Raw genomic sequence first — 27,750 nt, 5'->3', positions numbered from 1 at the left:
TTGGAAAGTGGGTTACTGAGGCGTTTGTCTTACCTGTTGTTTTTACTATCTTCAGGTGATAGTTCAGGTGGCGGCCCATCAGATAAGCTCTGGAGGCATAGCGTGCTGTCTATAACTTGTATAGCCTCCGACTTTTGTTTTATGTGCTGATTGTTATATATTTCATATAAGCCCATATACTCTAATGCTGTAAAACTAATACTTTTAATTATTACTATCTGATATGGGGGTCGTTGGATAGGCCAGAGATGTTTAAGACTTTGCGTATTACGCTTTTTAAGTGTTGACTTATGACTAATAGGCTCCATGACTTATCTTAAAATGATGTATCAGTTTGTATGTTTGAAAGTATAAGTTTGGTTTGAGCTAATAGTTGAATGATATTTCTAGACTTTGGAAGTCCAAAACCCAAGTTAACAATCGATTTGCTCGTAATATAGTTTATTTTCTTTTAACCATGACACGATTTCAAAATTTTAAGGCTCTTCTTCTTTTTCTATCATGGTTATCATTCAATAAATTGTGTGGATTTAATCTAAAATGATTTTAAAAGAACGGTTCTCACAAATCATATCAGATTACATTTTGATTGTGATTAACTCATGATGATTAAGGGTAAAAAATTTTCATATGATATTTATTAATTAAAAAATATAGATTCCGATAAGGACTCGGATCATTATGGCGTTGGAGTACTTGCTTGTCTCCAATACAATAATGTCAATTGACAAATCATCCATTTGGAGTATCTCATAAATTATAACTTCGATTAAACATAATCTGATTATTTAGTTTCTTTTTTCTTTTGTTTTTTTTGCCTACATAATCTGATTTATCGTTGCGATGCAAAAATAAGTGTGCAATAAAGACCAATCATTATAGTTTACTCAATTTTAATAGCTCTTTGCAGTTTTTTTATTGAGTCCCCAAAGTTTCTTCTATTATAAACCGTTAATCTTTTGGGTCAAATTTTGTTAGTTTAGAATGAGCGAGTGATGACTAGATATGACTCAGCAATCAGCATGCACTAAACCTGCCAATATATTTTGACCAAAAAAAAATCAGAAGGTTTCGTATTGTTGTGGAGAAGTAAAAGGAAGTTATAAAAAGAAGAAAAACTATAAGGACCTAATTAAAAACTGAGTAAAATTATAGGATTGGGGGATTAATTTCCTTTTTATATAAAAAATTGTAAATAATTGCCTTTTCTTTTTCTGTAATCTGCATGGTTATATTATTTCATGTTGATCAATATGGATTTGATGTAAAATCAAAGTTTCAAATTGATTGATAATGTCTTAAACAAATTACGTTATGTCATTTTAAAAAAATATTTTAGTTAGATTCGACCCCCTTTTTTATATGGAAAATTATGACTCACATAAAAACAACCCTTTCTTTATAAAAAGTAAATAAAAAAAAGCCTATTGTAGTGTTTCAATGGACAATTTGGGTTGAGTCATAAAAATTCGTAGCTTGTCTTCCACCCAAAAAAAAAAGTAAAAAAGAAAAGAATATGTCTTTGCAATTCATTAGGGTCTCAATTGAGTTTTTATTTCGTAAGTAATAATTTTCACTGGCGATTCCCCCATTTCGTCAAAATTTCTATTTCACTGTGAGATTTTCAAAAACTATGAAATATTATAGTTAATTTCGACAAATAGCATATAATGCCTTTTGGTTGTGCAGAAAAAAAATGTATCTATATTACGTGTCATTTATTATTCAGTTTACATGTATTATTTCTTAACTCCCAGAGTGAAAATCTCAAGATTCACGTGTTTGACAAAGTTTCTATTTCACCTGTGAGACTGCTTCTCTGATGTTTTAGTGGATCTATTTAAATATTAGATTCCGGAAAATAGATAAAATATTTATAATTCATTATTTTAATTATTAATTTCTTTTATAAAAAATTATGAACATACTACATAATTTATCAGGATTAGCAATCAAATCAAATACATCCAAAAAAACAATCTTATTTAGGAAAAAATCATGTAAATTATATTATAATAATAACTATCCTCAAACTTGAAAATAAATTTTAGAAAATTTATAATTACGGACACTTTCAACATTTGTCAAAGTTTTACTTTTATGCATGACTAAATACATTTTTCTTCATGTGATGTGGGGGAAAAGTAGTTAAATTTTCATCGTACATGCATTTCTCTTTTTGATTTTTAGATATTGTGTTGTTGGCTTTTCCTTGAGATAAAATGAAATGTGATAGACGAAACATTTGGAGGCACTCTTAGCAGAGGTAAAGATTCAAAAAGTTATTTATTTTTCTTTAAATTCCGAATTTATTACTTGCAAACCTACAATTATTAGTCAATTTTCGAGCTTGAGAATAAATTTATGGAAACTGAAATCGAGTCACATGAGTGAAGATTTGATATCCTTTTTATTAAGACATGACATTGCTAATGAAGAGATAAAATTTAAAACTGAGATTATTAAAAACTCAATGATTCGTTTGAAGTGATATTTTGCTGCTTGGAATATTCCCAGACCTAACAAACCTCGGAGAAAAAGGAAGATCAAATCAGTTTCAAATCTTCAATTTAGGATTTGTACTAAAATAATTATCCGTATATTATTGGACTGTATGCATTGAAGCAATGATACATAAAGAATGGCCAATTGAAACAATTTTAAAAAGGAAAAAGATATTACTTACATTGAAATGGAATTCAATACAAACCCAAAAATTTCACACACAAGAGCCAACAACTCCCCAGATGATAGCATTGAAAACAGCCATAATGAACCCGATTTTGATTATATCAGGGAGGTCTATATAACCAGCTGTCAAAAAATAAACTATATTATCATCAGATACCCAGGATTTTTTTCCTTATAAAAAGATCAGTTATATAGAATGGAAACAATTGTACGACTAAAGTTGGCATGTTAGAGTCAAGGGAATGGGGAATTAATAAACATCAGTTTTATGGTTGCAGGTTGTTAACAAATCAACACAGAGTAAGGGGAGATGAGCTCCTAGAGATTCAAATTTTGGCAGGTGATTAAAAGCAGTACTTTGCTTTTTGACAAAAAAAGGGTTTTTTTTTTTGTTTTTTTACAGGAGTCAATGACTCACTCACAGATATTCAGCAGACAAAAACCCCAACACACAAGCACATGTTTAAACCTGTGACCTCCCTCTAGAAAGAGGGGTATGGTGCCCACTAGATCTAAGGGTTTTCGGCAAAGTTGGTTTTCTTTCAAGTGGCTAGGTCACTCCATACAACACTTCAGTGAATCTTTCGGTTAACCCCCACCCTCCCTGAAGCCGTCGTCTCTTTATGGGCCATGGCCCAATAAGTATGCGTCCAAGAGGTTAATAACTTAATTACTCAACAAACATAAGCTAAAGAGTAGAATAGCTGAAAGGAACACTTAAACAAGGATTGAGGGAGGGCCATACCTCCATAATAAAGCACCTGACCACTACTATAATGTGTATTGAACCAAAAAGACTAGCAACATATCCCAGAGCAAGCGCTGCCAGCACAGCAGGAACACCAGCTGCCCGGTCATAGCGAGAAATGCGGAGTAAAACGCCAAAATATGACCGGTCTGACTTGCGAAAATGTAGTGGATGAAAAAATAAGATGCCAGAAGAACAAACAGTGAAGCAGGCCAGCTCAGAGAGAAAGACTGAAGAGAGTTGGCCACACAATAGACACCCACCCACAATGCCAAGTTTCGTCAACTGGCCAGTCATCCCCACTAGAACAGCAAACCAAGAAAGGGTATCCCATGCTGATTTTTCATTCAAGCAATCATTCCAATCAAGGACTCCCAGTACAAGGAGTACTGATAAGCCAATCATTGCAGCTACAGCACGGGTATACTGAGAGTCTCTCTGCAGGATTAAGAAATATCGATCGCATAGAATTCCATTGCAAGAACTTTCATTATGAGAGAACGATTATGTGCGCATGCAACATGTTTCACATTGCTAGAACATGAATACAGGATTAGGTAATGTATAGGTAGACATCAAATGGTATACGGTCGAATACATTCTCATAAATATGAAATCCATCTATTTGGGTTTAACAGTTGAATAGTAAAAATTATCACATTGATCATGCATATAAATATCATAACAAGAAAACCATTTATACGATGAATTAAATAAATAACAGATAAATTTTCAATGATTTGAAATAAGATATCAGACATACCCAAATATCCACAGAGACACTGCAAGCAGCAGTGTACCAATCATAATCCATTCATTTCGAGTGACAGGACCCATACTTTCCAGTTGACTGCAGCCATGGCGGGCGCCTCTGGTGTGTCTTTCATTTGAGGTGGATACAGTTTGTATAAACAATGGCGTGGCAAAAGAGAATCAATGCAGGTAAACTAGCCACTTTAAACCATGTAATCCATGGATCTGCAATTATCACACCAAGCTCCTCTGCTAATTTAAGACACAGCAGGTTTTGAGCAAAGCAGTTAGGAAAGAGCACTAGAATGACCAGCAGACTGTCACAAGTGCACAAGTCACTTCATCATCAAATGATGGTCGATCTCAAATAAGAAGTAACACACATACGGCAAAAGACTCCTACAACATTAGTGTTTACAATGACTGGTGCCAAAAGCTCATAATTACAACAAGCCATATTAACTGCAGAAATGCCATGCCACTTGGAAAGAAAATGCAATGTAAAAAGAAAAGAACACACATTTTGAAATAAGGTAAAGCAGACACCCAATCAATAATGTCCAAGAAATTTCTCATGTTGTCTCACAACAGCAAATCAGAGAAGAAAAATGAAATTATAGTCTGTTCTCAATTAATGATTAGTTGAATCACAGATTCCATCATCCTTTACTCAAATACCCAGATTTTCATAATATAACAATTAATAGTTGAAATTTTCTGTATAGATAATTGATACCAAGTCCAACACATACCATTCTCCCATTCAATTTAATATCTATGTTCCCTCTCTTTCTTATGTCACATCTTCTAATTTCTAAATATGTCTCCGGAAGCACATTTTCCTTTAAACAAGCAAAGGAATGAAGAAACTGGACAAAGTAGTGAAAATCATAATGTACCGGGGTTTATAGTCTTTAAGCCTGAGAGGCACATCAAAACCTACAGCACAAATAGGAAGAGGCCTATACTTATCGCATAAATGCATAAGAGTAGTTAGCTTTAAGATGGCATCAGCTGGGCACAGTAGCAAAAGTATAATCCCCTCTGATCTGAAGTTAGCCTAAAGGTATTTCTGAAATGGAGAATTCCATGAGAGATTTTTGAGAAGTTTATCTTGTGGTCCTCAGGATTTTAGGCAATTTCAAAATGATAGAATATACGCAGAAAAATACTTTGGAATTCAATCTCTGCATAAACAACTGCAGAAGGACAGCTCATGGTTTCAGTGCCGTCATGGAAAAGGCTAGACAGTAGTAAATTACCAGGCTGAAAATACTCCCTCCGGTCCTATATATGAGTTTCAATAACCAAATCACACTTAACGAACTAACAACATAAAAGTAGTTAAAATGATAAATAAGTCAGAAATATATTTTTTTTCCCAAATTTGCCCCTTATTATTAAAAGAGTAAATGAGAGAGGCAACCAATAAAAAAATGGTGAAAGAGAATATATCGAAGTAATATAAATGGAGAGAGAGGAGTACTAAATACAGTCAATTAAAGGAAAATAGGAAAAGTAATAAATGCTTAGACAAATTCAAGAATGAAACTTCTATTTTACAACCAGACCCCCTCTCCAAAAAGTGAAGTTTATGTATAGGAATGGAGGGAGATAAGTTTCTCAATCTGTTTATTAGCAAAGATAACTGACTGAGAAAAGCTTTAATCACATAAAGCATTGTCAATAGGCCGCACGTTTCAACCAAACTGCATATACAACTTAAGGTTTGGTATGCCTAATGTATTTCAAAATTAAGTCAACTTTGTATCGTTAGGAAGCAAGCTTTATATTACAGTCCACAGCTGCCATTGCTATTCTTCTCCACATGTGCCGGCAATGATTGCCACTGCGCGCTTAGAACCATTCAAACGAACACTTTTTCGTCATCGTCAAGCATCAGTTCCATACTTGTTCATATTAATCAAGCATGAAAGTTAATTAAATAGGACGGAAAAGAAAACCAACATGAAATTGCGTCAGGATATAATAAGATCCCAGCTTTCTGAAGTAGGATCATTGGGTTCACTCCCAGCTGAGAGCGACAGTGACTTGATAATCGGCAAGAAGACGCCCACCGGCCCTCGCGGTGGTGCGGGCAGCGCCGGTGCAATAAACACTTCGCTAAAAGTCAAACCATAAGACAGCCCCAGAGTACTCTTTCCCCACACCACTTCACGAAGTAAGTCTGTAATCCACATCCCATCACCACCCAGTTTCACAAACCCACGAGCGAAGAAAAAGGAAATCACATCAACCAATAATCTCGTGAGTGAACGCGTTAAAAGCCCGCGGAAAAACTCAGTTTTTTTGTCACAATGGACGTTGTTAAACCTATAAAAGCCCAAGCACCCACTGGCAACGGACTGAGAATAACCCCGCCCATATCGTCGTCAGAGAAAAATCGAGAGCAATTCCACGCTTGAGGGGTAACTTCAACGGGCTTAGGAACTAAGAAGCGAACGATGAGACCAATAGAATGGAGATCAAAAAGGGCAAAGGTTTGGCAGCTTGACCAGCAGGGGGTGAGGATGATGGTGATGCCGGAGAAGATGACGACGAAAGAAGCTTGAATTGTGGTGATTTGCAAATGCGAAGTTCAGCGAGAGGATTTAAGGTGGAAGAATTTGGAGGGAAAGAAGGCGAAAGGATAAACAGTTGATCTGAGAGATGGATTGAAGGGGAATTTGGAGGTGTCGGAATCAGAACGATGACGGAGGAAGGAAGTGGGAGGGGAGAAACGAGAGAACGAAGGTTGGGCGAGTGGAGTGGCAGAAGTGCTAAGCTATCCATTGAGAGCAGCGGGGCAGCCCAGTGAAAGACAGGGAAAAGAGGATTGGCAAATTTGAAATATAAATTCAATTTCAATTTTAATCTAAAAAATGTGATATTTTAATATTAAAATTTTCTAAATAATCTAGCATTGATAATTTTTAGTTGCGTTGGGGCTTATTGTCCAATTTGATATGACACAGATATTTTAAAGTTGCTTTAGACTTTGGCTCAATCAAAATTTAATTCTTAAATCTTGACTGGATACAAATAGGTATATTGAATCCAAATGTAATAAAATATATTTTGTAAAATATTAAATTTAAATTATTCAAATTTTATTTTAATTTAAATAGCATATGAGAGGAGCCATAGGTTTGCACAGAGTAAAAGAGGGAGACATTACTACTAGAAAGTTGACACAGAATTATTAAGGCCTACACTACAATGTTCTTGGTGGTATCAATTTGCTGGTGGCAGCCATATTAATTATATATGCCCTGCTCCCTGTTCAAGCCATAGACACGCAACTTTAGTTTAAGCATTCATTATCTTTCTAGGAGGAGTAACTGGGATGATTTTTCTTACCTTCACGCTTAAATATGTCAGCGATATGAACAACTCATGTATATTCTCTACCCACACCCATAACTTAAAAAGTGTTGGGTAGAAGAAACAATGATTTTAAAAGTGTTTTTATATTATACAAAATAAATATATAGAAAATTTGTCTCGATTTATGAAAAATACTTTTCAAAAGTACTTTTCAGTTATCCCAAACACTCCCCTAATATTCAAGATTCATATGAAAAGATTAGCTAATGCATGTTTTGCAGGTCATAATGTTTTTCTTTTCTATTCTTTTTTTTTAATGTCCGTGCTGAAAGTTAATTCATTTTTATATATGCGATTCTCCCTTTTTCCCTTCTTTTTTCTTTTTTTTTTCTTTTCTTTCATTTTTTTTCGTGTTTTGACATGTGATATATCTAGCTGTTGCTAATTATTCATTTGAAATAAGCTGTGAGATACACAAAACAAACTGATCGTAGCAAAGTGGAATCCTCACAAATATAAGGATCTCCATTCAATCAAACCACGATATCTGAAGAATGTATCCCACTAAGTAAACCGAGAGTCAAGTTATAAGGAAGAAAATCAGTTAATACTTGAAAAAAAGATGGCAATATTGATAAGATCTTATCCAAGCTTTGCGCAACTGAAACCTGTGAGGGATCTTAGAATTCTTTTCAAAATATCTAAAATAAAACAACATTGTGGGGCAAAAGATCTGGTCATCCATCGAAGTCTTCATATGCGCTTGAGGGGAAAATGGACATTCTCGTAGGAATGTGACAAAATTAGGTCTGGTGTACCTGAAATGATGAGAGAAAACAATACCCCAAAAAAAAAAAAACTGGTGTTTAAATTCCAAAATGTCTGATGTTATCATGACAATACTAGTTATCTTTATGTTTGCTTGATATCATGACTGGAAGACGGCAAATTACAACCCCCACTCTGTCTCCTCATATACTCCTCCGGTCCTTAATATAAGACCATTTAACTATTTGATTAGATTAAGGAAGTTAGGTATGTTAGTTAATTATAAGAAAAGTGACACATTTTTTCTAAAATACCATAATCATCTTTTTTTAATATCCTCTCTCCCTCTTCTACTTGATTATGGTTGAGGGAGTATCCATAGGGGTAATTTAGAGAAAAAATGATAATATGAGAAATGGGTCTTATATTTAGGACCAAAACCAACTCAAGAATTGGTCCTATATTAAGGACTGAGGAGTAATTAGCAAGGAAGATAACCATGGTAGAACTATAAGCTTTCAGTATTCAACACGGAACTCTTTCATCCTTTTTTATTTTAAAAATTTCAATAACTGAGCAATATTACCTCATGAAATGATTATCTTCATCGAACTTGCTGTAAATGTTAGATTATGGTTGCTCCAGACTCTCGAACAAGAATATGCCATAGACTTTTGTCTAGATGGAACAACAAACAAAGCACATGCAAAGCTTCATGTGATAGTCACACTTTTCAGTTGGAAATTGGTTCTGTTGTGTTTCTGTAGAAAATTTTAGCGTAGTTTCATCCATCAACACATGATTTTTCCAATTTTCTTTTTATGGGCAAGCACATGAGTTAATATATTTTAACCTCATCTTTCATCCACTCATGCATTAGGGTCCTAACGAGAATGAAAGGATTAGCATGAGATATCAGAGACTTCGTATTGAGAACCTCACAGCAAGCTCTTGGCAATTAGCATCCTCATCCTCCAATAATCCACAGAACATACAGGCTCTCGTGTAAAGTGGAAAACTATTTGCACAAAAGCCAGTTTATTTGAATAATTTTTTCCACTAGAAATGAAATGAAAACGCCACAAACTTATTTTGCTGTCCTGTCAAACGATGCACAATAAGTCCCACATAATCCATGCACCAGCAACTAATGTATTATATATCCATGGTTGAAAGAAAACCGAACAACTTAGTATCCTACATATGCCTTAAATAAAGTTTAAAACATCGGGAACTAAATAAAAGCATTCATCATTCTAGATAATATCGATTGAGGTCAATGAGAATTATAACTTCAAAATGATTTAAACTATTGAGGGTTCATTTCAACCACAAGTGCTTAGACAAAAAAAATCTACAAGGTAATAATTAAGATTTAGGATCAAACCTCTCGAATGCCAATGCTGTCAATTGGTAGAAGGCTTTCTGCATGATCGAAAACAACTGAAAATTCATTGCTACATCTGCCAGTAGCTATCTTCCTCAATTCGTTAGTTCTAAGATTTGACAGACACAGAACAGTTAACACTTCAGTGTTCTCTTCAGATTCAGTTTCATCAAAGATTCCAAACGTTTCATTAATGTTCTCTTCCCATTCAGTTTCCCCAAAGGTTCCAAACATTTCATTCACTTCAATGTTCTCTTCACATTCAGTTTTACTTACAATTCCAGACATTTCATTACCATTGCAGACAAGTTCATCCCTCCAAATACATAACGGATCTATCCTCCAAATACCTGATGGATGCTCCGAGTCTGTAAAGGTGATTAGAGAATACTTCTTAGTCCAACTCCATCTCTCTTTAGGTACACCGATACCTTCCTCCACCACCCACAAATCAATATAGTAAGAATCAGTTGTAAAAGATACACCCTCTAGAAAGTGAGAAATCACAGCAAGTTTGTTTTCATATACAGTAAGCTTATAGCCTGAATACTTATGACTTTTGTCTAAAGGAGGCATTGGTATCAATGTAAAGGCTTCCATTGCTATGTCAAATGAAACGACCAAATCCTCCTCCATATCATACCAAAACATAGCTCCATTAGCAGTGACAGTATCAGAATTAAGATTTACACCCTTTAAGTTCTCAAATTTTATTTCCTTCCATCTCTGTGTGCTCAAAGAATAGACTTCCACTCGATTAACCTCATCCTCATCTTCAGGAACATAAGCTCTCAATATCTTGTAGTCATTAACAATTGGACTGAACCCATATCCTACATAGATTCTACCCTCAAAATCATAAACAGTGCTGTGCACCTGTCTGATCTTTCTAGTTGCTGGATTCCACAAGAAAAGCGAATGAACTCCATCATTAGAACATCTGACACAAAGCAAGCCATTGCTGGAACCAACGATCTCAGCATGAACCGAGGACCCAAAAGGAATGTTCTGAACTTCATGGAGTTGCTTCTCGCAGTCGAGCAAGCATAAGTCGAAAGGAAGACCCTTGTCACTGCCACTCCGTTGGAAAAGAAGAGAGGGGTTGTGATGAGTTGAGTGGCAGAGGTGGTCAGCAATGAAAGACGGGGCCTTGATGAAATTTTTCCATTGTTTGCATACACATTGAAATCGCATTAGGGATTTTACTGGAAGTCGTTTGAGAATGTTTCTGATGATTTCTTCAGGAAGATATTGTGTGGTCCCATCAACAATCTTCTGTCCCCTAGTGTTCACCTGGGAAAAACAAAATGCTATGAACAATGAGAAAGAATGGGTTGGTGAAACAAAGAAACAGATTGTGCATTGTGCACTTCACAAAAAAATTCCTCACAAATACTCTTCTGAGCCACCAAGATCTACAGAGCACGCACACCCTCTTGTAAGGTAGAAACCAACTTGCATAATCCTAAACTGTAAATCTTAAATTGACGATCCTAGCACAATACAGAATCAATCAAAGGTTGGTTCTGAATTTCAAGGACTTGCATCTCACAATAGAGCAAATATAAATGCAAAGGATTCCCTCTGCCACTCATTTGGAAAAGAAGAGAAGGGTTTGATTATTGGAGTGTGAGTTGCTTCCAGTGGAATTCAAATAATGAAATGAAGTAAAAAAAGAATAAAATGAAAAATGACCTTTTGGGTGCAAAATGTCTTTTGAAAATTGATAAGCGACCATTATTAGTGAATAGATATGTTAGAACTAAAGGTAACTAAGAAAGAATAAAGGTATAAAGGTAACTAAGAAAGCAGGTACACATGCATTATACCAACAAGTACCTCAAATAATGTCAACAAAACATGACAGACTACAGAGTATAACAACAACAAACCTTATCCTAATATGGGGTCAGCTACTGATTACACAATGCCATTGTGCTCCATTAACAACCAAATCCTTAGATAGGAAAAATATAACTTATAAAGAAATGAAAAGCATATCTTTGAAATTAACTGTGATGTGCAAGATACAAATTATCCTGTTGAAATACATTCTTCTTCACTGATAGGCAACTTGCCATGAAAGTGTTAATCAGAGCTTATGTTTTATAAAAAATTTTTACTTTATATCTATAGGTATGCACTTCAAATTACATCGTTTGACACCTCATGGTTAAATTCAAAATAAAAACTATAAGGTAAAATCAAAAATAAAAATAACAATTGGAAACAAGGATCAAAAGGAAGATGAAAACAAAAAATTGCCAGAGGGAAACAGGAACTCAAATCTTTTATAGCACCTACCACACGCACAAAATAATATATAAAACTCAAACCCATTGCATTAGTTCTCTCTTAAGATCTAGGATCAAACCTCTTGAATACGGATGCTGTCAATCAGTACAAGGCTTTCTGCATGATTGAAAACAACTGAAAATTCATTGCTACATCTGCCAGTAGCTATCTTCCTCAATTCGTTAGTTCTAAGATTTGACAGACACAGAACAGTTAACACTTCAGTGTTCTCTTCAGATTCAGTTTCATCAAAGATTCCAAACGTTTCATTAATGTTCTCTTCCCATTCAGTTTCCCCAACGGTTCCAAACATTTCATTCACTTCAATGTTCTCTTCACATTCAGTTTTACTTACAATTCCAGACATTTCATTACCATTGCAGACAAGTTCATCCCTCCAAATGCATAACGGATCTATCCTCCAAATACCTGATGGATGCTCCGAGTCTGTAAAGGTGATTAGAGAATACTTCTTAGTCCAACTCCATCTCTCTTTAGGTACACCGATACCTTCCTCCACCACCCACAAATCAATATAGTAAGAATCAGTTGTAAAAGATACACCCTCTAGAAAGTGAGAAACCACAGCAAGTTTGTTTTCATATACAGTAAGCTTATTATGCCCTGAATACTTACGACTTTCGTCTAAAGGAGGCATTGGTATCAATGTAAAGGCTTCTATTGCTATGTCAAATGAAACGACCAAATCCTCCTCCATATCATACCAAAACATAGCTCCATTAGCAGTGACAGCATCAGAATTAAGATTTACACCCTTTAAGTTCTCAAATTTTATTTCCTTCCATCTCTGTGTGCTCAAAGAATAGACTTCCACTCGATTAACCTCATCCTCATCTTCAGGAACATAAGCTCTCAATATCTTGTAGTCATTGACGATTGGACTGAATCCATATCCTACATAGATTCTACCCTCAAAATCATAAATATCGCTGTGCACCTGTCTGATACTTCTAATCGCTGGATTCCACAAGAAAAGCGAAGGAACTCGATCACCAGAACATTCGACACAGAGCACGCCATTACTGGAACCGACGATCCTAACACGAACCGAGGAATCGAAAGGAACGTCCTGAACTTCGTGGAGTTGCTTCCCGCAGTCGAGCAAGCGTAAGTCTAAAGGAATACCCTTGCCACTGCCACTCCGTTGGAAAAGAAGGGAAGGATTGTGATGAGTGGAGTGGTGGAGGTGTTCAGTGATGAAAGATGGTGTTTTGATAAGATTTTTCCATTGTTTACACACACATTGAAATCGCATTAGGGATTTCACCGGAAGTCGTTTGAGAATGTTTGTGATGATAGCTTGAGGAAGAAGTTTTGGGTCGCCATGCACCGTCGTCTGCTCCATAGTGTCCAGCTTGGAAGAACAACCCATCCGCAATGAACGAAAACTACCTTGCATTAGGCATGTTAGGGATTGCGAGGGATCCGGCATAAGTATTTTTCTTTTATCAATGCTCGTTCCCTCTTATTTATAAGTTTTAAATTTGAGAATACGTTGGTTCATTTTATAAATTTAATTTAAGTTTGTCTTGATATTTAATTTTTTTAATATTATTTTTAATTATTTCTTTCTTATAACGTTTCTTCACATAAGGGTATGATTTGCCAATCAATGAGTTTTGTTTGTCAATTTCTATAAATTTTTAAACACTAAAAAATACTTCTTCGGATCTTGTAAATAAGTTTTGAATTTTGGGAATATGTGTGGTTCAATTTGTTTTAATATTTAATGTACTTTTTTAAGGTTGTTTTTAATTATTTTTCTTTTATAACATTTCCTCATATAATGCATTTCATTCTTTTTATCATTTATTATAAAAGTATACTTAAAAACAAAATATATTTATAACATATTTATTGTTTTAAATTAATTTTAACTAATTGTTTCTTTATTTGTGAATTGGTTATTTGAAACTTATAATAAGAATAAAAAAAAGAGCATATGATTTGATTAAATATTTTAATTTTAATAAATGATGGTATTACCATAAAATTGATTGAGAAGTAATTTTTTAGAAAAATGACCACAAAATACTATATGAATTTTAAAAAAAATAAAGAAGGCATCCAAATAAACAAAATGACAAAGAAAGCATTAAATACCAATATGAAATTTTGATTTTTGGCCTAGAGACCAAAATGTCCTTATTATGTTTTTTTATAGAAAAGTTGCTCAGCCCCTCAAAACAGGTTGCAAAACTCATTGACAAAGTAGTAACTCTTATTATGAAAGTTGTAAATGGCGCTATGTATTTTGTAAAATTTAACGTGGAATTGTATTGTTTTTTACAGAAAGTTGCCCAGCCCCTCAAAACAGATTACAAAACCCATTGACGAAGTAGTAAATCTCACTATGAAAGATGTAAATCCCATAATGTGTTTTGTAAAATTCGTCATGGAATTATATTGTTTTTTTATAGAAAAGTTGTCCAGCCCATCAAAACATCTTTCAAAATCCATTGACGAAGTAGTAACTCTCACTATGAAAGTTGTAAATCTCACTATGTGTTTTGTAAAATTCAGCATGGAATTGTATTGTTTTTTACAAAAAAGTTGCTCAACTCTTCAAAACAGGTTGCAAAACCCATTGATAAAGTAGTAACTCTCACTATAAAAGTTGTAAATCCTACTGTGTTTTGTAATAATAAGGGCATTTCGGTCTTTATGTCAAAAATAAAATTCCAGATTGGTACTTGATGCCTTCTTTGTCACTTTGTTTATTTGGATACCTTATTTATCTTTTTGAAATTCATATGGTATTTTGTGGTCATTTTTTCTAATTTTTTCTAATTTTTTCCTAAAATATATGTTTGGTCTTATAATATACATCAAATTTCCTTTTAGTCCCTTAAAAATTTAGAGTCTTTTCTGGGAAAAAAGAAATTTAAACACCCTGGAAGTTATCAAATTTCAACTCATGTATCGATTATACAGAGGATTCACAGTCAGAATCTCAATACTACCTCCAATCCTTAATATAAAAAGCTAATTGATTAACTTGGGTAGATTAAGAAAATTAGTTAAGTTAATTATTTGTAATAAATATGTATTATCTTTTCTAAAATATCCATACTAGTCAAGTGTATTGGTTAGAACCATTATTATTACAAGGACTGCCTTAGAAAAAAAATAAATATGATAAACAAAATAGATTATAGTCTTATATTTAAGATCAAATAAAAATTAAATGAGATCTTATATTAAACCAAACCATAGTTTAAAGAATAGCTTCTAAAAAATAGATTTTTGGAGAATAGATTTTGTGAAAAAGTGATTCTGATAAAGTGAGAGTGTTTAGATAGTTGTTATCAAAAGTACTTTTTATATGTATGAGTGAGTGGGTTATACTTTCACCAAAAATGATTTTGTAAATACTTATAGTTTTTTAAAATTTTTTTTAATGTGGTGCCTATGTTTTTAATTTTCTTTATTAAATCATTTCATTTTGTTTTATTTGTATTGGTTGACTTCTGAACAAGAGCTAACTTTGCCAACAAAGTAAAGTGGTTTTAAGTTTTAACGGGGGAAAACCTCAATGTCAAATTTAAAATTAAAAAATATAGTTACCTATAAAATGATTTTTTTTTCTAGTCCCACTATTTAATAAGATGTATATTAATCCTGATGAGTTTTTAGATTTATATGGTCACCCAAATTATACTTAAGGAAAGAGAAAAAATGGGAATCACATTGACATTGGTTCAAACTTTAGCAATCCTTATGTAAATCACAGGAACGGTTTGAAATAACTTATAAGTAGTTTTTTAATTATAATTTACAAAATATGAGGTAAATATATAAGAAAAATTTTGTATCAACTTACATAAAACGTGTTTATAAGTAATTTTAGTCATGATAACAAGCAGTGCCATAAACAATAAGGTCAAAGTGAGATGGGTGGTCCCTTGCATTCTCATGAATACAGGAACAAACATTAAATTTTATAATTTATAAATATAACATGAAATTATACATAACTCGCCTGTCTTTTATATTATATTATATATATAATCTCTTTAAAATTTGAATTTTATAATAAAACTTTCCTAACTTTTTTACAATTATGCATATAATTTTCATACTAATAGGAGAATTATATGCATATAACTCAAAGTTTAAAGTTAGGAGTCATATACTTACAAAAATATAATTTAAGAGAGAATATGTAATCGATGGTTGGGGTTTATTTGTACAGAGTTGAAAGTTTAAAAGAATTTGTTATTAAATTCTACAAGTTAAAAAAGTTATTACACATTTAACATTTTTTGTTTATTTATTTTAATAATTTAAAATTTTAATAATAATTTTATAAAATATTGAATGTCAACCATTGCATGATGCAATGATTAAAATGAAAAAATAATTAAATAAAGTGTGACTATTTTTGTTTTTATTGCATCTTTTATTGTTCAAATTAAGTTTTGACATTTTCATTATAAATAAAGAGAAGGCTAATAGCAAAATAGATATAGAGAGCCGGAGAGGTTGACTTGGTGGCCATTTAAAAACGGCTACCTCAATCTCAAACTTGCGAATCTCCTTCGTTTCCATCTCTTTTCCGCACCCACCATTGCTTTCCAATGGAGAGCTTCGCACTTCACTCTCTCTCCACCTCAACTTCCTTCTCTCGCACTTCCTTCCTCCGTCCTCGTTCTCGCCCACTCTCCAAATCTCATTTGTCTCTTCCGTTGACTCCCACTTCTCCTTCAGCTCCATCTCTCAGATCAACCGTCTCTTGTTTCTCCTTCTTTCCCTCCAAATCTTCTTCCACCTTCAATCCTCTCTCTAAGCCCCGCATTGTAAATCACCCAGTTCAAGCTTCTTCGTCGTCATCTTCACCCGCATTATCGTCATCCTCAACCCCAGTTTCTCAAGGCGCCAGACCTTTACCATTTTTTATCTCCATTTCTATTGGTCTCATCGTTCGCTTCTTGGTTCCTAAGCCCGTTGAGGTTGCTCCTCAAGCGTGGCAGTTGCTCTCGATTTTTCTATCGACCATTGCGGGTCTGGTTCTGAGTCCTTTGCCGGTGGGAGCTTGGGCTTTTATTGGTTTAACGACCTCTGTCGTGACAAAAACACTGACTTTCTCTGCAGCTTTTAGCGCGTTCACAGACCAGGTCATTTGGTTGATTGTGATTTCCTTCTTCTTCGCCCGTGGGTTTGTGAAAACTGGGTTGGGGGATAGGATTGCGAATTATTTCGTGAAGTGTTTGGGAAAGAGTACATTGGGACTGTCTTATGGGTTGACTTTTGGCGAAGTGCTTATTGCACCGGCGATGCCCAGCACCACCGCGAGGGCTGGCGGCATCTTCTTGCCGATTATCAAGTCATTGTCCCTCTCAGCTGGGAGTGAACCCAATCATCCTACTTCCAGAAAGCTGGGCTCTTATCTTGTCCAGACCCAATTACAGGTTGGTTTTTTTTTCCGGCCTATTCATGATTAGCATGCAAATGTACGAAAATGATGCTTCGTGATGAGGAAAACTGTTCATTTAAATGCCTTTAAAATGATTTTAAGTTTTGCTATCTTTCAAGTAGTAATTAATTGGGAACAGAACATAAATTTCATTTTTCTTTTCTAATTTAGTTGCTGTGAAACGACTTGGAAACTTTCCTGGACATACTTGATTGGGTGCGTGCTTTATTGTATTTCAAAATGGCATCTTCTTTCTAAGTGCGCTTAAAATGGCTATGGTGATTCTGAGTTTTAGAAACGGTCATCATAAATTCTGATGTTGTCGGATTCTCTGCGTCATGTGTGTTACATCTTCTTTGAGATCTACCATCATTTCCTCATAAAAACAGATCTATCATCATTTGATGATGAAGTGACTTGTACACTGTTGTGCCTGTGACAGTCTGCTGGTAATTCTAGTGCTCTTTTCCTAACTGCTGCTGCTCAAAACCTGCTATGTCTTAAATTAGCAGAGGAGCTTGGGGTGATAATTGCAAATCCATGGATCACATGGTTTAAAGCGGCTAGTTTACCTGCACTGATTTCTCTTCTTGCTACACCATTGATTTTATACAAACTATATCCACCTCAAATGAAAGACACACCAGAGGCGCCTGCCATGGCTGCGGTCAAACTGGAAAGTATGGGTCCTGTCACTCGAAATGAATGGATTATGATTGGCACAATGCTGCTTGCAGTCTCTTTGTGGATCTTTGGGTATGTCTGATATCTTATTTCAAATCATTTGAAATTTATCTGTTATTTAAATTATTTGTATAAATAATTATCTTGTTATGATATTTTATATGCATGATCAATATAATAATTTCCATGATACAAGTGTCAAACTCATATAGTTGGAATTCATATTTTATAGGAATGTATTTGACAGTTAGCCTGTGTCATGTTATACTAGTATTAATGGATATTACACACACAGAAGGAATATCCAATAATGCCAGCATGACATGACGAACTCTGAGTCTCTTACCAGCAAATGATTTAAAACTGTATTTCATCTATGCTACAGAGTATATATTCAATCTGTTTGCCCTTTGGCTGGAGCACATGATTAGAAACTGAAAATGTGACAATTTGAAATAAAACAGAGGATTCAAGTTAGTTTTTGAGAAGTACTCTCCAATCTGTACATTTTCTGGGCTTATATAATGAAATAATGAATTCAAACAAGATTATATAGTTAAACTTTTTTGCCTACCTATACATCACTTAATCATCACATCCGTATTGATGTTTCTAGCAATGTGAAACTTGTTACATATGCACATAATTCTTCTCTTTTAATGAAAATTCTTGTAATTGAACTGCATGCAATCAATATTTCTTGATCCTGCAGAGGGACTCTTGGTATACCGAGTACTGTAGCTGCAATGATTGGCTTATCAATACTCCTTGTATTTGGAGTCCTTGATTGGAATGATTGCTTGAATGAAAAATCAGCATGGGATACCCTGTCTTGGTTTGCTGTTCTGGTGGGGATGGCTGGCCAGTTGACAAACCTTGGCATTGTAGGTTGGATGTCTACCTGTGTGGCCAAGTCTCTTCAGTCTTTCTCTCTGAGCTGGCCTGCCTCGCTTCTTGTTCTTCTGGCATCTTATTTTTCCATCCACTACGTCTTTGCAAGTCAGATAGGACATGTTGGAGCTTTATACTCTGCTTTTCTTGCCATGAACCGGGCAGCCGGTGTTCCCGTTGTGGTGGCAGCACTGGCTCTAGCTTATGTCACTAATCTTTTTGGTTCAATAACACACTATAGCAGTGGTCAGGCTGCTATATATTATGGAGGTATGATCCCCACTTCAATGCCTTGGTTATTTCCTCGTTCGTGAATTCTCCTTTCATCTGTTTAACTATTTATCTTGTGTTTATTGAGTAATTTAGTTATGATTTCTTGGAACCATGCATATTGGCCATGGCCCACAAAAGAGAGTAACCAAATGAACCCAGACATACATGAGGAAATGGTAAGCTGGCAAGGAGAAAAGAGAGGGGGTTGGTTAGTGAGAGAGAGATATATAGGACAGCTTTAGGGAGAGCAGGGGCTAGTGTGGTGACATAGCCACTTGAAAGCTAGTGTGGTGTGCTGCCATTTTTATTTTTGTCATTTTTCTTCCTCTGCAATTCATCTGAATCAATATTCTGTATTTGACCTTCAATTAGATAGTATATCTCAACTTTCATTGTACAAGTACTACAAGATTATTATGGTTCCATCATATATCAAGGTTCAATTGCATACATCTATCAATCTTAATATCTTATGGACAATATGTTAATCTTCTAGGAGACCAATTTTCTCCATGCTCTTCCGTTGATTCTATTAGTAACCTTCAGCCACAAGGGTATTCCTTGTGAATGCATGTCTAATCTTAATTTAACATCCCTTCCCTCCTCGTTCTTTCTTATCAATATCAAGATATGCTAAAGCCTGGTACCTGATGATATTATATTTTTCTTGTCTTTTTGACAGCTGGTTATGTAGACCTTCCCGATATATTCAAAATTGGGTTCATTATGGCGTGTTTTAATGCTATCGTCTGGGGAGGTGTAGGCTCTTTCTGGTGGAAATTTTTGGGCTTGTATTGATTTTCCATTTCAATGTAAGTAATATCGCTTCAGCCAGCCATTCTTCTTTGCAGCCAAAAGAACATGTCTTCCATTTGAGGACAATTGAGCTCATCATTTTGCCATAGTCATTAAAATCTATTTTTAGTTTTTTATCGATTAGTCAATATCTTTATGGTTATCATTTCTTTATTGCATGCAGTCCACAACATATGGATAATTATTTTGATACGAATCTAAATTGAAGGTCTGAACTGATTTGATCTTCCTTTTTGGCAAAGGTTTGCATGTTTAATCAATTAACCTAACATTTCAATATTTAAATATTCTGACTTAGTGAGCCCTCTTAAAAACCACGAAACTATTAGTGGTATAACTTTTCTCTTGCATTTGAAGTTGAAATTTGAGTCAGCATATCATTCATGTCAAATTTGAGGAGAATGATGTATCCAAAATCTCAAGTAGCTTGAGACATTCAATGTGCTAAAAGTCCGTGGTGGACTTGTCCTGTCCTAGCCTCAGCACTGTACTCAGGAAGAGAGTCAGGAATTAATGCCCTTTGTGTAGATTCCACACAGCCTTGAAAAGTGAATAGGTAAAAGAAAAAAAGCTAACAAAATAATGTGAAAAGAGGTAAAAGCTAATGAAATAAGACCACTATAAGGAAAAAGGGAAACAGGACAAGCAAAGGTCACTAAATAAATATCGAAATGTCTAAAACCTAGGGCTTGTAAAGGAAACTATCAAACACAAGAAAATACTCCCTTTGATCTTTTTTAGAAGGACCCATTAACTGCTTTCTGCAGAATAGGTAATTCTGTTGAAATTAGTTAATGCTTTAGAATTTCAAAATCACCCTCTCTGTAGTTCATGAATTAGGGGGGGCTGTTTAGTTAGCGATGAGTTGGTTTAATTAGTTTGGAAATGTCAAATCAAAGGATATTTAGAACGGAAAATCAATATTTTTTTTGGGTGAAAGGGGAAAATTAATATTTTGGGCAAAGGATATTATAGTAAGATTATTTGTTTTCAAATAATTACCCATCTCAGTGAGGAATGACCATAGCATTCATTGCTGAAGTCTTGCATTGGCAGGGGAAAGAATAGCTTACGTTAAGGGGCTTGATTATTGGTAAAACTATGATTTATTTTAATGAATGTGTAGATTTTTATTCTATACTTTCATTCGTAAATTTCCAAAAATATCACTTGTTTGGTTCATTTGTCCAAAAATATCACTTGTTTGGTGGTCCGCTCTGGTGTAAAGGCAAGTGAAAGAGGAAGCTGATTCCTTTGTCATTGATTTCTGGTTGATGGAAAGGCCTTCCTTGTTCATGCTTTTGTGTATCTGTACTTTTTTTTTTTTTTTTGTGTATCTACATTTAATTTGTTCTATTGTCTCTGATCTAGTTATTTAGTGTGGAATCTCCGTAAATCATCTGTCTTTATATTCTAGGATTTCGCTGCCTTCATGGTGGCCTTATTTTCGAAGGCTCAATGGCAATTTTTTTTTTTTTTTTTGGGGTCATCTGCTTCTTCCCTGTACAATTTCCTCTTTCACGATAAATAGAAATAGAAAATTTCATAGTGATTATTTTCTGCGAAATTTCAAAGAAGATTTATACTGATTTTTGGAAGAAACCATGAAATAGCACAAAAGGAGACTGCAATGAAGAAGCCACAAGTTCAACATAGCGTCGGCCTGCATGAATCCTTCTGAGTCAACCAACCTAAAATTTTCTTTTTGCCTTCATCCAAAAAAAATGAGATGAGACAACACAGAAATTACTCTAAGCCTACATTGTTCTTGGGCGATACAACTTGCAAGTGGCGACTACATCAATTAGGATAAAAATGGATCCACCTTGCAAACATTTCGCAGGATCTTCTATTGCAGTACTCTCCAGGAGAATGCCCGAGCCTTGTGCGGCCTTAAAGCTAACAATGGATATGGGTCAATTTGGATTAGTAGTAGAAAATTTTTTATTTTCAAATTTGACTCTTAAAAAAATTAGATTGAGTAATGTGATTTATATTTAAATTAAATGTTATAAAAGTTAATTTGTAAATATTAGATTAGGTAAAATTGTTTAGATTATGATTGAATAAGTAGGTGTAGTTTGTAAAATTATTAAAATGGGTATAACTTTTATTAAATAATAAAAAATAAAAAAATTAGATTATTTTAATAGAAAGAAGTGAAATTTAAGACCAAAATATATTTTTAAAAAATTAGAAATATTATAAAAAGCTTTGTACCCAATCGTGCTCAACAGCTTTGTATGGTTTTTCACAGCCTAGGTCCCATGATATGCAAGTTATAAAGCAGAATGGACTGCAAGGAATCGGAGATACAAGAAGCTTTCGGCTCAGTTGAAGATGTTTAATATAAAACCTTCTTTTGTTTAAAGCCGAGTTGCAACTAAATTGGAAAATATTTTTGCCAACTCATTAAATTATAGATGATAAGAATAATAATATAAAAAGTACTTGGAAAAAGACACACACACAAGGGGTTAAACCACAGGCCAGTTAAAAATTCAAGAACCAAGTCCTATCGAGTTATGATTGGGAAATTGAGAGAACAACCACCCTTCAGTCCTCCAAGATGGTGGAGCAAAATCAATGAATTGCAGAAAAACAGTGAGAGAGCATATTTATAAATAACATGCATAAACAGAATCATGTTTACATGACAGACAAGTGTGCACACAGGTGAATGACTCAGCATTTAAAATACAAAACGCAGCGTGTGATCATCACCGAGCTGAATGAGACCCCCGGGATTCCTAGTGCGGCAAGTGTGACGGTCATTTTCCAAGATCTAGGTCGTGTCACTGTTATCTATACTTGTTTGTAATTTTGTGTCACAAGTATTTCATTCGTACCTTCTAAACTGAAGATTTACTCAATGCCCACTACCACACATCGGAAGGATCCTCATCATGTGACCAAAAAAATAAAAAAAATAAAAAAAAAACTTCACAGCAGTTTTGCGTCTCAATTACTACTGAGAAGCCTCCCCAACAAATAGGATGTTCTAAGCATCCCTAAGATAAACACATTGTCTTAAATTACAAGTCAATTTTCAATGCCTCTACACTGTTATCAAATATTCAAACGCACAATTTCCTACTCACCAATGATAGTGTCTTAAATACATCTGCCTGAAATAAAGCCAACCTGGAAGGGGTTAATACAGCATCGATCCATTCACATCATCAATCTGTCCGCTCACATCTTAGTCAAGGTCTTGTGGGAAAAAATCTCGGATCAGGAAAATCATCCGACACCTCCTTACCATAAAGGTGATACAAAATAGTTCACATTAGAACCTTTCTCTGCATAAGACAAAGTTGTACAAACCTTGCGTTTCCATAGCTAGATAATTCCTCCCAAGTCTATATTGGATATATTGCTTCAGTTCGAGTCAACAATATTAGGGGAGATGTTGTACTTAAGGCGTGAGTGTAAAATGATAACAAAGCACAAATAATAAATAGAATGCCCCTGCTAAAAAGAAATATCAGACAAACCTTGTTGTTTAGAGAAACACCTAATAATACAACGAGGTCAAAATATTCTCATGTCATGAATACGTGCTCACATGGTCATTACTTACCAACCAAACTAGTATATAATAGTGCCTGTTCATGGTGTCCAACATCTTTAAACGAACATCATCAATTCAGGTCTGCTGTATACATTGTTATGCTCGTCCTCCAGGATGGGGTAAGCAGCTACAAGGGCATCCTGAGCTCCGATGTAAAGTGAGTTGTAGATCTTCCAGTACACTTCTCTAACCTTACGCGCTGGGTGAAACAGTCCTTGGAGGCAATAGTTAAGTACAACCGCGGCACCCAAAGCTACCCTCATTCCTTCAATGGCTTCCATGACAGCGTTTATGACATGAGGAGAGGTCTCAAATATATTTGGCCAGACATAGTTCAACAAATGGACCAGGGCATCCTCACAACCCAAACCAGCCACACCCAAAGCCATGTGCTTCACAGCAGAAGCAGCAGTCTGCCTGTGAACTAAATCCCTGTCCATGAGAGCATCCTCAAGTAATGGAGTCACAGCATAGATATAGTCTTTTCCCATTTCACCAATGTACTCGAACAGGAAAGAAAGGGATTTCAAAACACCATTCTGCACATTAAGCTCTGGCACACGATACTCGTTCATCAGAGCTGGCAGAACTGTAAAAGGCGAACAGGTTTCAGCAACTATGGCAATAGCAACAGTTGTGCAAACACGGTTTTGCCTCTCCTGCACCTTGAGGTTATTTAATAAAGTGGCCAAGACGTCTTGTGGTCCAATGGCTTTGGCAATATATCCAAAAGTGTTCACTGTAGCTCTACGAATTCCCTTCTTGTGTGCCTTGAGCATCTCAAGAAGCTCAAAGCAGATTCTCATCCACTCTCTTGCAGGCACAAACTCAGCCCCACGGTCAGCAATCCTACCTACAAGATCAATACAGTTCTCCTGGACCTTCTCATGCCTGTTCTTCAAAATTGGGGTTAAGCGGGGTAGCAGATCCTTAATAGGTGGAGTCATCTTTGTCATACCAATAACATTGACAATGGACTTGAGTGCTCCAAGAATTGAACCTAAAACTTCAGGATACTCTTCTCCCAGATACTCATACAACACAACACCAAGATGACCCATCAATTGCTCTTCTTGGCACTGCTTCATTACCACAGCAATTCTTGAAATAAGATCTGCTGCTTGCTGCCTCACCTTTGCACTCTTGTTATTTAACCGCCACTTGATTGTACCACAAATCTGAGGAAGATAAGGCTTTACCCTCTGCCCAAGAGCATTCACAACTGCACCAAATCCGTTAAGCATCACATTAGCATCATCACTGGTTTGTTCTTGGAATGCATAAAGAATACCATCGATCAGTAGCTCTTCCAACCTAGCATCTATATCAGATGCACCCAGGTTGGTAACCACCTTCTCAATAGTTTCCATCACCATTCGCCTGTAAGGCTCACTCTCATCCTTAAGGTCCTCAACAATTCTCCCGACTATATCAGCCACACCAACTTTGTTAGCAATCTCTACAGTTGTATCTACAAGTTGCCTATAATTTCTTCTATCCAAAGCCATCCTCCTAACCCAGAAATTTCTGAAAAACTCTGGCAGAATATCATTCCTAATATAATCAGCCTCCACACCCTCCGTGCTAACACACTGCTTCACAACTTTCAGAACAATTTTCTTCATTTCTTCATCAGGTGACTGGAACTCACGAATCAGAATTAGCATGACTTCCTTGGTATAGTAACTAGCATACAGCGCTTCCATCAAAGGAATGATAAAACCAATAGCCTTAAGAAATGCAGCCAACACCTTTCCACGATGTTGTCTTATACCCTTCCACAGCGGCTTCAGTACAGAGTCAAAACTTTCAATTCCATAAGGTGCAGCAGCCTCAGCCAAAGCAGCAAGTGACAATGCAGTGATTGTTCTCACCTTCTGGTTCTCATCATTCAGTCCATGCTCTATAATCTCCACAAGAGATCTCAAATGAGGCAAGACAGCACAACCAATCAAGATGGCAATCTGTTGAACAATCTTAATCCCCGTATGCCGGGCTTGCCATGATTTCTTACTCTGACACACAGCCTTCAAGAAGGGCAAGAGTGCAGGGATACCAAGAGCAGAGGCAACAACACTGAAAGCTCTAGCAGTAGTGTTCCTAACATATTCATCAATATTGTCAATATCAGGTCGCATTGCTGCAATCATTGTGGCCAAGCCAGCTGCTTTACTCAGATTGGAAATGATCTCCCTACCCTCCACACGTGCATAGTAATCTTCATCAATCAACAGAGGTTCAATAACAACAAGAATCTTATGGACATAAGGGCGAACCAGCTCATCCAATTTATACAGAACCCTGTCAATAACCTTAACCAAAAGATGCCTCTCTTGATCCTCTAGAGTAGGTTGCATCAGCAACGGTAGGATCCTATTAAACAACGGCCCTGCTCCAAACTCGCGAGCTTTGTCTGTAAGCTGTCTTAATGCAGTTTTCCTCTGTGGTGGCGTTCCATTCTTAACTTTAAGCAGAAGCTTCATAATCTTCCGCTCCTTTTGTTCTTCTGGTGATAATTCCTCTTCATTTTCTTCATTCAACAATGCCCCGAAGTATTGGTAATCTTCAGGTTTCATGAAGGGCAAGCCACCAGGTGCTTCCTTTGGAACATCAAACTGCTGACCACGGTTCTCCTCTGGGATTTGATAAAGAGGAGTCCCCAGCGGAGTTGGAGTAGCAAGAAGCTTCCTTGCAGGGGTTCTAATAGGCACATACGAAGCTGGAGGTTCCAATATCTTATATCCTTCTTGGGGAAACATGGCATCAAGTTCCTCATCTGTTAATGGGCGATTCCTCTCTTCAATGTCCCTCTCCCATCTCAACAAATTATATTGCTCTGGTGTAATGGCACCTCGCAAATTGATTGCCCCAGGAGTTGGAGTAGCTAACTCAACTCCTCCAACCGGAGTTACACCTGGTGTATAAGCAGCGGCAGGTGTGGCGCCTGGCAGAGGTGTGGCACTACCCATAGTAGCAGGTGTCTCATCCCATCTTGATCTCTGCCTTTTAGGAGTTGGCGTAGCCATGCCAGAGAGCTTTGGGGTGGCATCCCATGTCATACCAGCAGGGGTTGCACCAGGTGTAGCACCACCAGCCGGAGTTGCATCAGAATCCACTAATCTTCCAGGGGTAGGAGTTTCATCCCACCTATTCCTCCTCCCTGGAGTCGCATCCGTCACTCTCCCCGGGGTTGGAGTTGCATCCCATCTACCAGGTGTGGTATCCGGCATATCCCAGTCTGAAGTCTTGGCCTTCTTCGCCGCCCCATCATCTTGGGACTGGTCCCATCTATTTCTTCTCTTCGGCGCTGCCGCCGCATCGGACTCCTTACCCTTCTCTGGAGCAGCCTTAGCAGCTTCTTCCTCCTCCTTCTTCTTCTTTGCAATAGCCCTCAAAGTCTCCTCTTTCTCCCTCTTCAACGCCTCCTCCCTCATCACATCCGCATACGTTCTCACGGACGCATCAGGGGTCTTTTCTCCAGCGGCAAAAGGATCGTGCCGCTCCGGCGATATAATCCGATTCAACCTCCTCTGCCTGTAATCATCTTCTCGATCGATAATCCTCTGCGGCTTCCTAAACCCAACATCTGCATCCGCATCACCGACTCCGGGCATATCCTTCATCAAGGATTTCGGAGCAGTGTAAGACGCCAATTTCCGAGCAACCTCATTGTCCATCGCATCGAGATTCTCCTCATCCTCGTTGGCGGGAATAGAAGTGAGATAGGAATCTTTGTCGCTACCGCCATAGAGGTCCGTATCGAAGGTCACCGACGTGAGGGACGCCAATTGCTGCTCCAACTTTTTCCGCTCTTCCTGCGTCTTCGCAATCTCCGGGTCCACGGACGCCATGGCTGATAGCTTCAAAACGAAACTATCTCACTAAGCTGGTAGTGTTCCAAAACCCTAGCTCCTGAAAAATACGCCAAAAATTATAATTCTAGTTCGCAACAACCAAAATTAGATGTGAAGATATATCAACAGGCGAAGAAGCTAAAAGTAGGAGGCGTGAAAATTAAAGAAGGCGCCTTACCGATATACGATTTGATAGGGTTTAATCCTCTGCTCTATATCCGAAATTCCTTGGTATGAAATGAAAACAAAACC

At 36.2% G+C, this 27,750-nt stretch overlaps 3 protein-coding genes and 1 pseudogene across 3 annotated transcripts; 1 reads left to right on the top strand and 3 right to left on the bottom strand.

Annotated features, from left to right (window-relative positions):
* Nucleotides 1-2,719: 2,719 nt before the first annotated feature.
* Nucleotides 2,720-6,985, bottom strand: LOC114753877 (dicarboxylate transporter 2.1, chloroplastic-like; annotated as a pseudogene).
* Nucleotides 6,986-9,808: 2,823 nt separating this feature from the next.
* LOC114753876 (uncharacterized) lies at nucleotides 9,809-13,362 on the bottom strand. The gene is made up of 3 exons (XM_028942582.1): nucleotides 12,049-13,362; nucleotides 9,951-10,967; nucleotides 9,809-9,826 (listed from the first exon to the last, which is right to left on the bottom strand). Exons 1-3 carry the CDS (start codon nucleotides 13,360-13,362, stop codon nucleotides 9,809-9,811), a joined length of 2,349 nt encoding a protein of 782 aa, XP_028798415.1.
* Nucleotides 13,363-16,560: 3,198 nt separating this feature from the next.
* LOC114753868 (dicarboxylate transporter 2.1, chloroplastic-like) lies at nucleotides 16,561-20,149 on the top strand. Its single transcript, XM_028942574.1, has 4 exons — nucleotides 16,561-17,401; nucleotides 17,849-18,162; nucleotides 18,803-19,251; nucleotides 19,937-20,149. Exons 1-4 carry the CDS (start codon nucleotides 16,571-16,573, stop codon nucleotides 20,050-20,052), a joined length of 1,710 nt encoding a protein of 569 aa, XP_028798407.1. The 5' UTR covers nucleotides 16,561-16,570; the 3' UTR covers nucleotides 20,053-20,149.
* A 3,321-nt stretch (nucleotides 20,150-23,470) lies between these two features.
* Nucleotides 23,471-27,750, bottom strand: LOC114753870 (splicing factor 3B subunit 1). Its single transcript, XM_028942576.1, has 2 exons — nucleotides 27,677-27,750; nucleotides 23,471-27,556 (listed from the first exon to the last, which is right to left on the bottom strand). The coding sequence occupies exon 2, from the start codon at nucleotides 27,493-27,495 to the stop codon at nucleotides 23,701-23,703; it is 3,795 nt and encodes a 1,264-aa protein (XP_028798409.1). The 5' UTR covers nucleotides 27,496-27,556; nucleotides 27,677-27,750; the 3' UTR covers nucleotides 23,471-23,700.

Source organism: Neltuma alba, unplaced genomic scaffold, assembly GCF_004799145.2.
Source record: "Neltuma alba isolate B1F8T4 unplaced genomic scaffold, ASM479914v2 tig00008230_pilon, whole genome shotgun sequence".
Classification (NCBI taxonomy): Eukaryota; Viridiplantae; Streptophyta; class Magnoliopsida; order Fabales; family Fabaceae; genus Neltuma; species Neltuma alba.
Note: the sequence above shows the minus strand (reverse complement) of the source record. Positions and strands in the feature narration are given on the sequence as shown.

Coding starts and splice junctions, on each gene's coding strand:
- LOC114753876 (XM_028942582.1), bottom strand. CDS start 13,362: ATGGGTTGTTCTTCCAAGCTGGACACTATGGAGCAGACGACGGTGCAT. Junction 10,968..12,048: donor ACAGCATCCGTATTCAAGAG/GTTTGATCCTAG, acceptor TGTTTTTCCCAG/GTGAACACTAGGGGACAGAA.
- LOC114753868 (XM_028942574.1), top strand. CDS start 16,571: ATGGAGAGCTTCGCACTTCACTCTCTCTCCACCTCAACTTCCTTCTCT. Junction 17,402..17,848: donor TTGTCCAGACCCAATTACAG/GTTGGTTTTTTT, acceptor TGCCTGTGACAG/TCTGCTGGTAATTCTAGTGC. Junction 18,163..18,802: donor GTCTCTTTGTGGATCTTTGG/GTATGTCTGATA, acceptor TTGATCCTGCAG/AGGGACTCTTGGTATACCGA.
- LOC114753870 (XM_028942576.1), bottom strand. CDS start 27,495: ATGGCGTCCGTGGACCCGGAGATTGCGAAGACGCAGGAAGAGCGGAAA.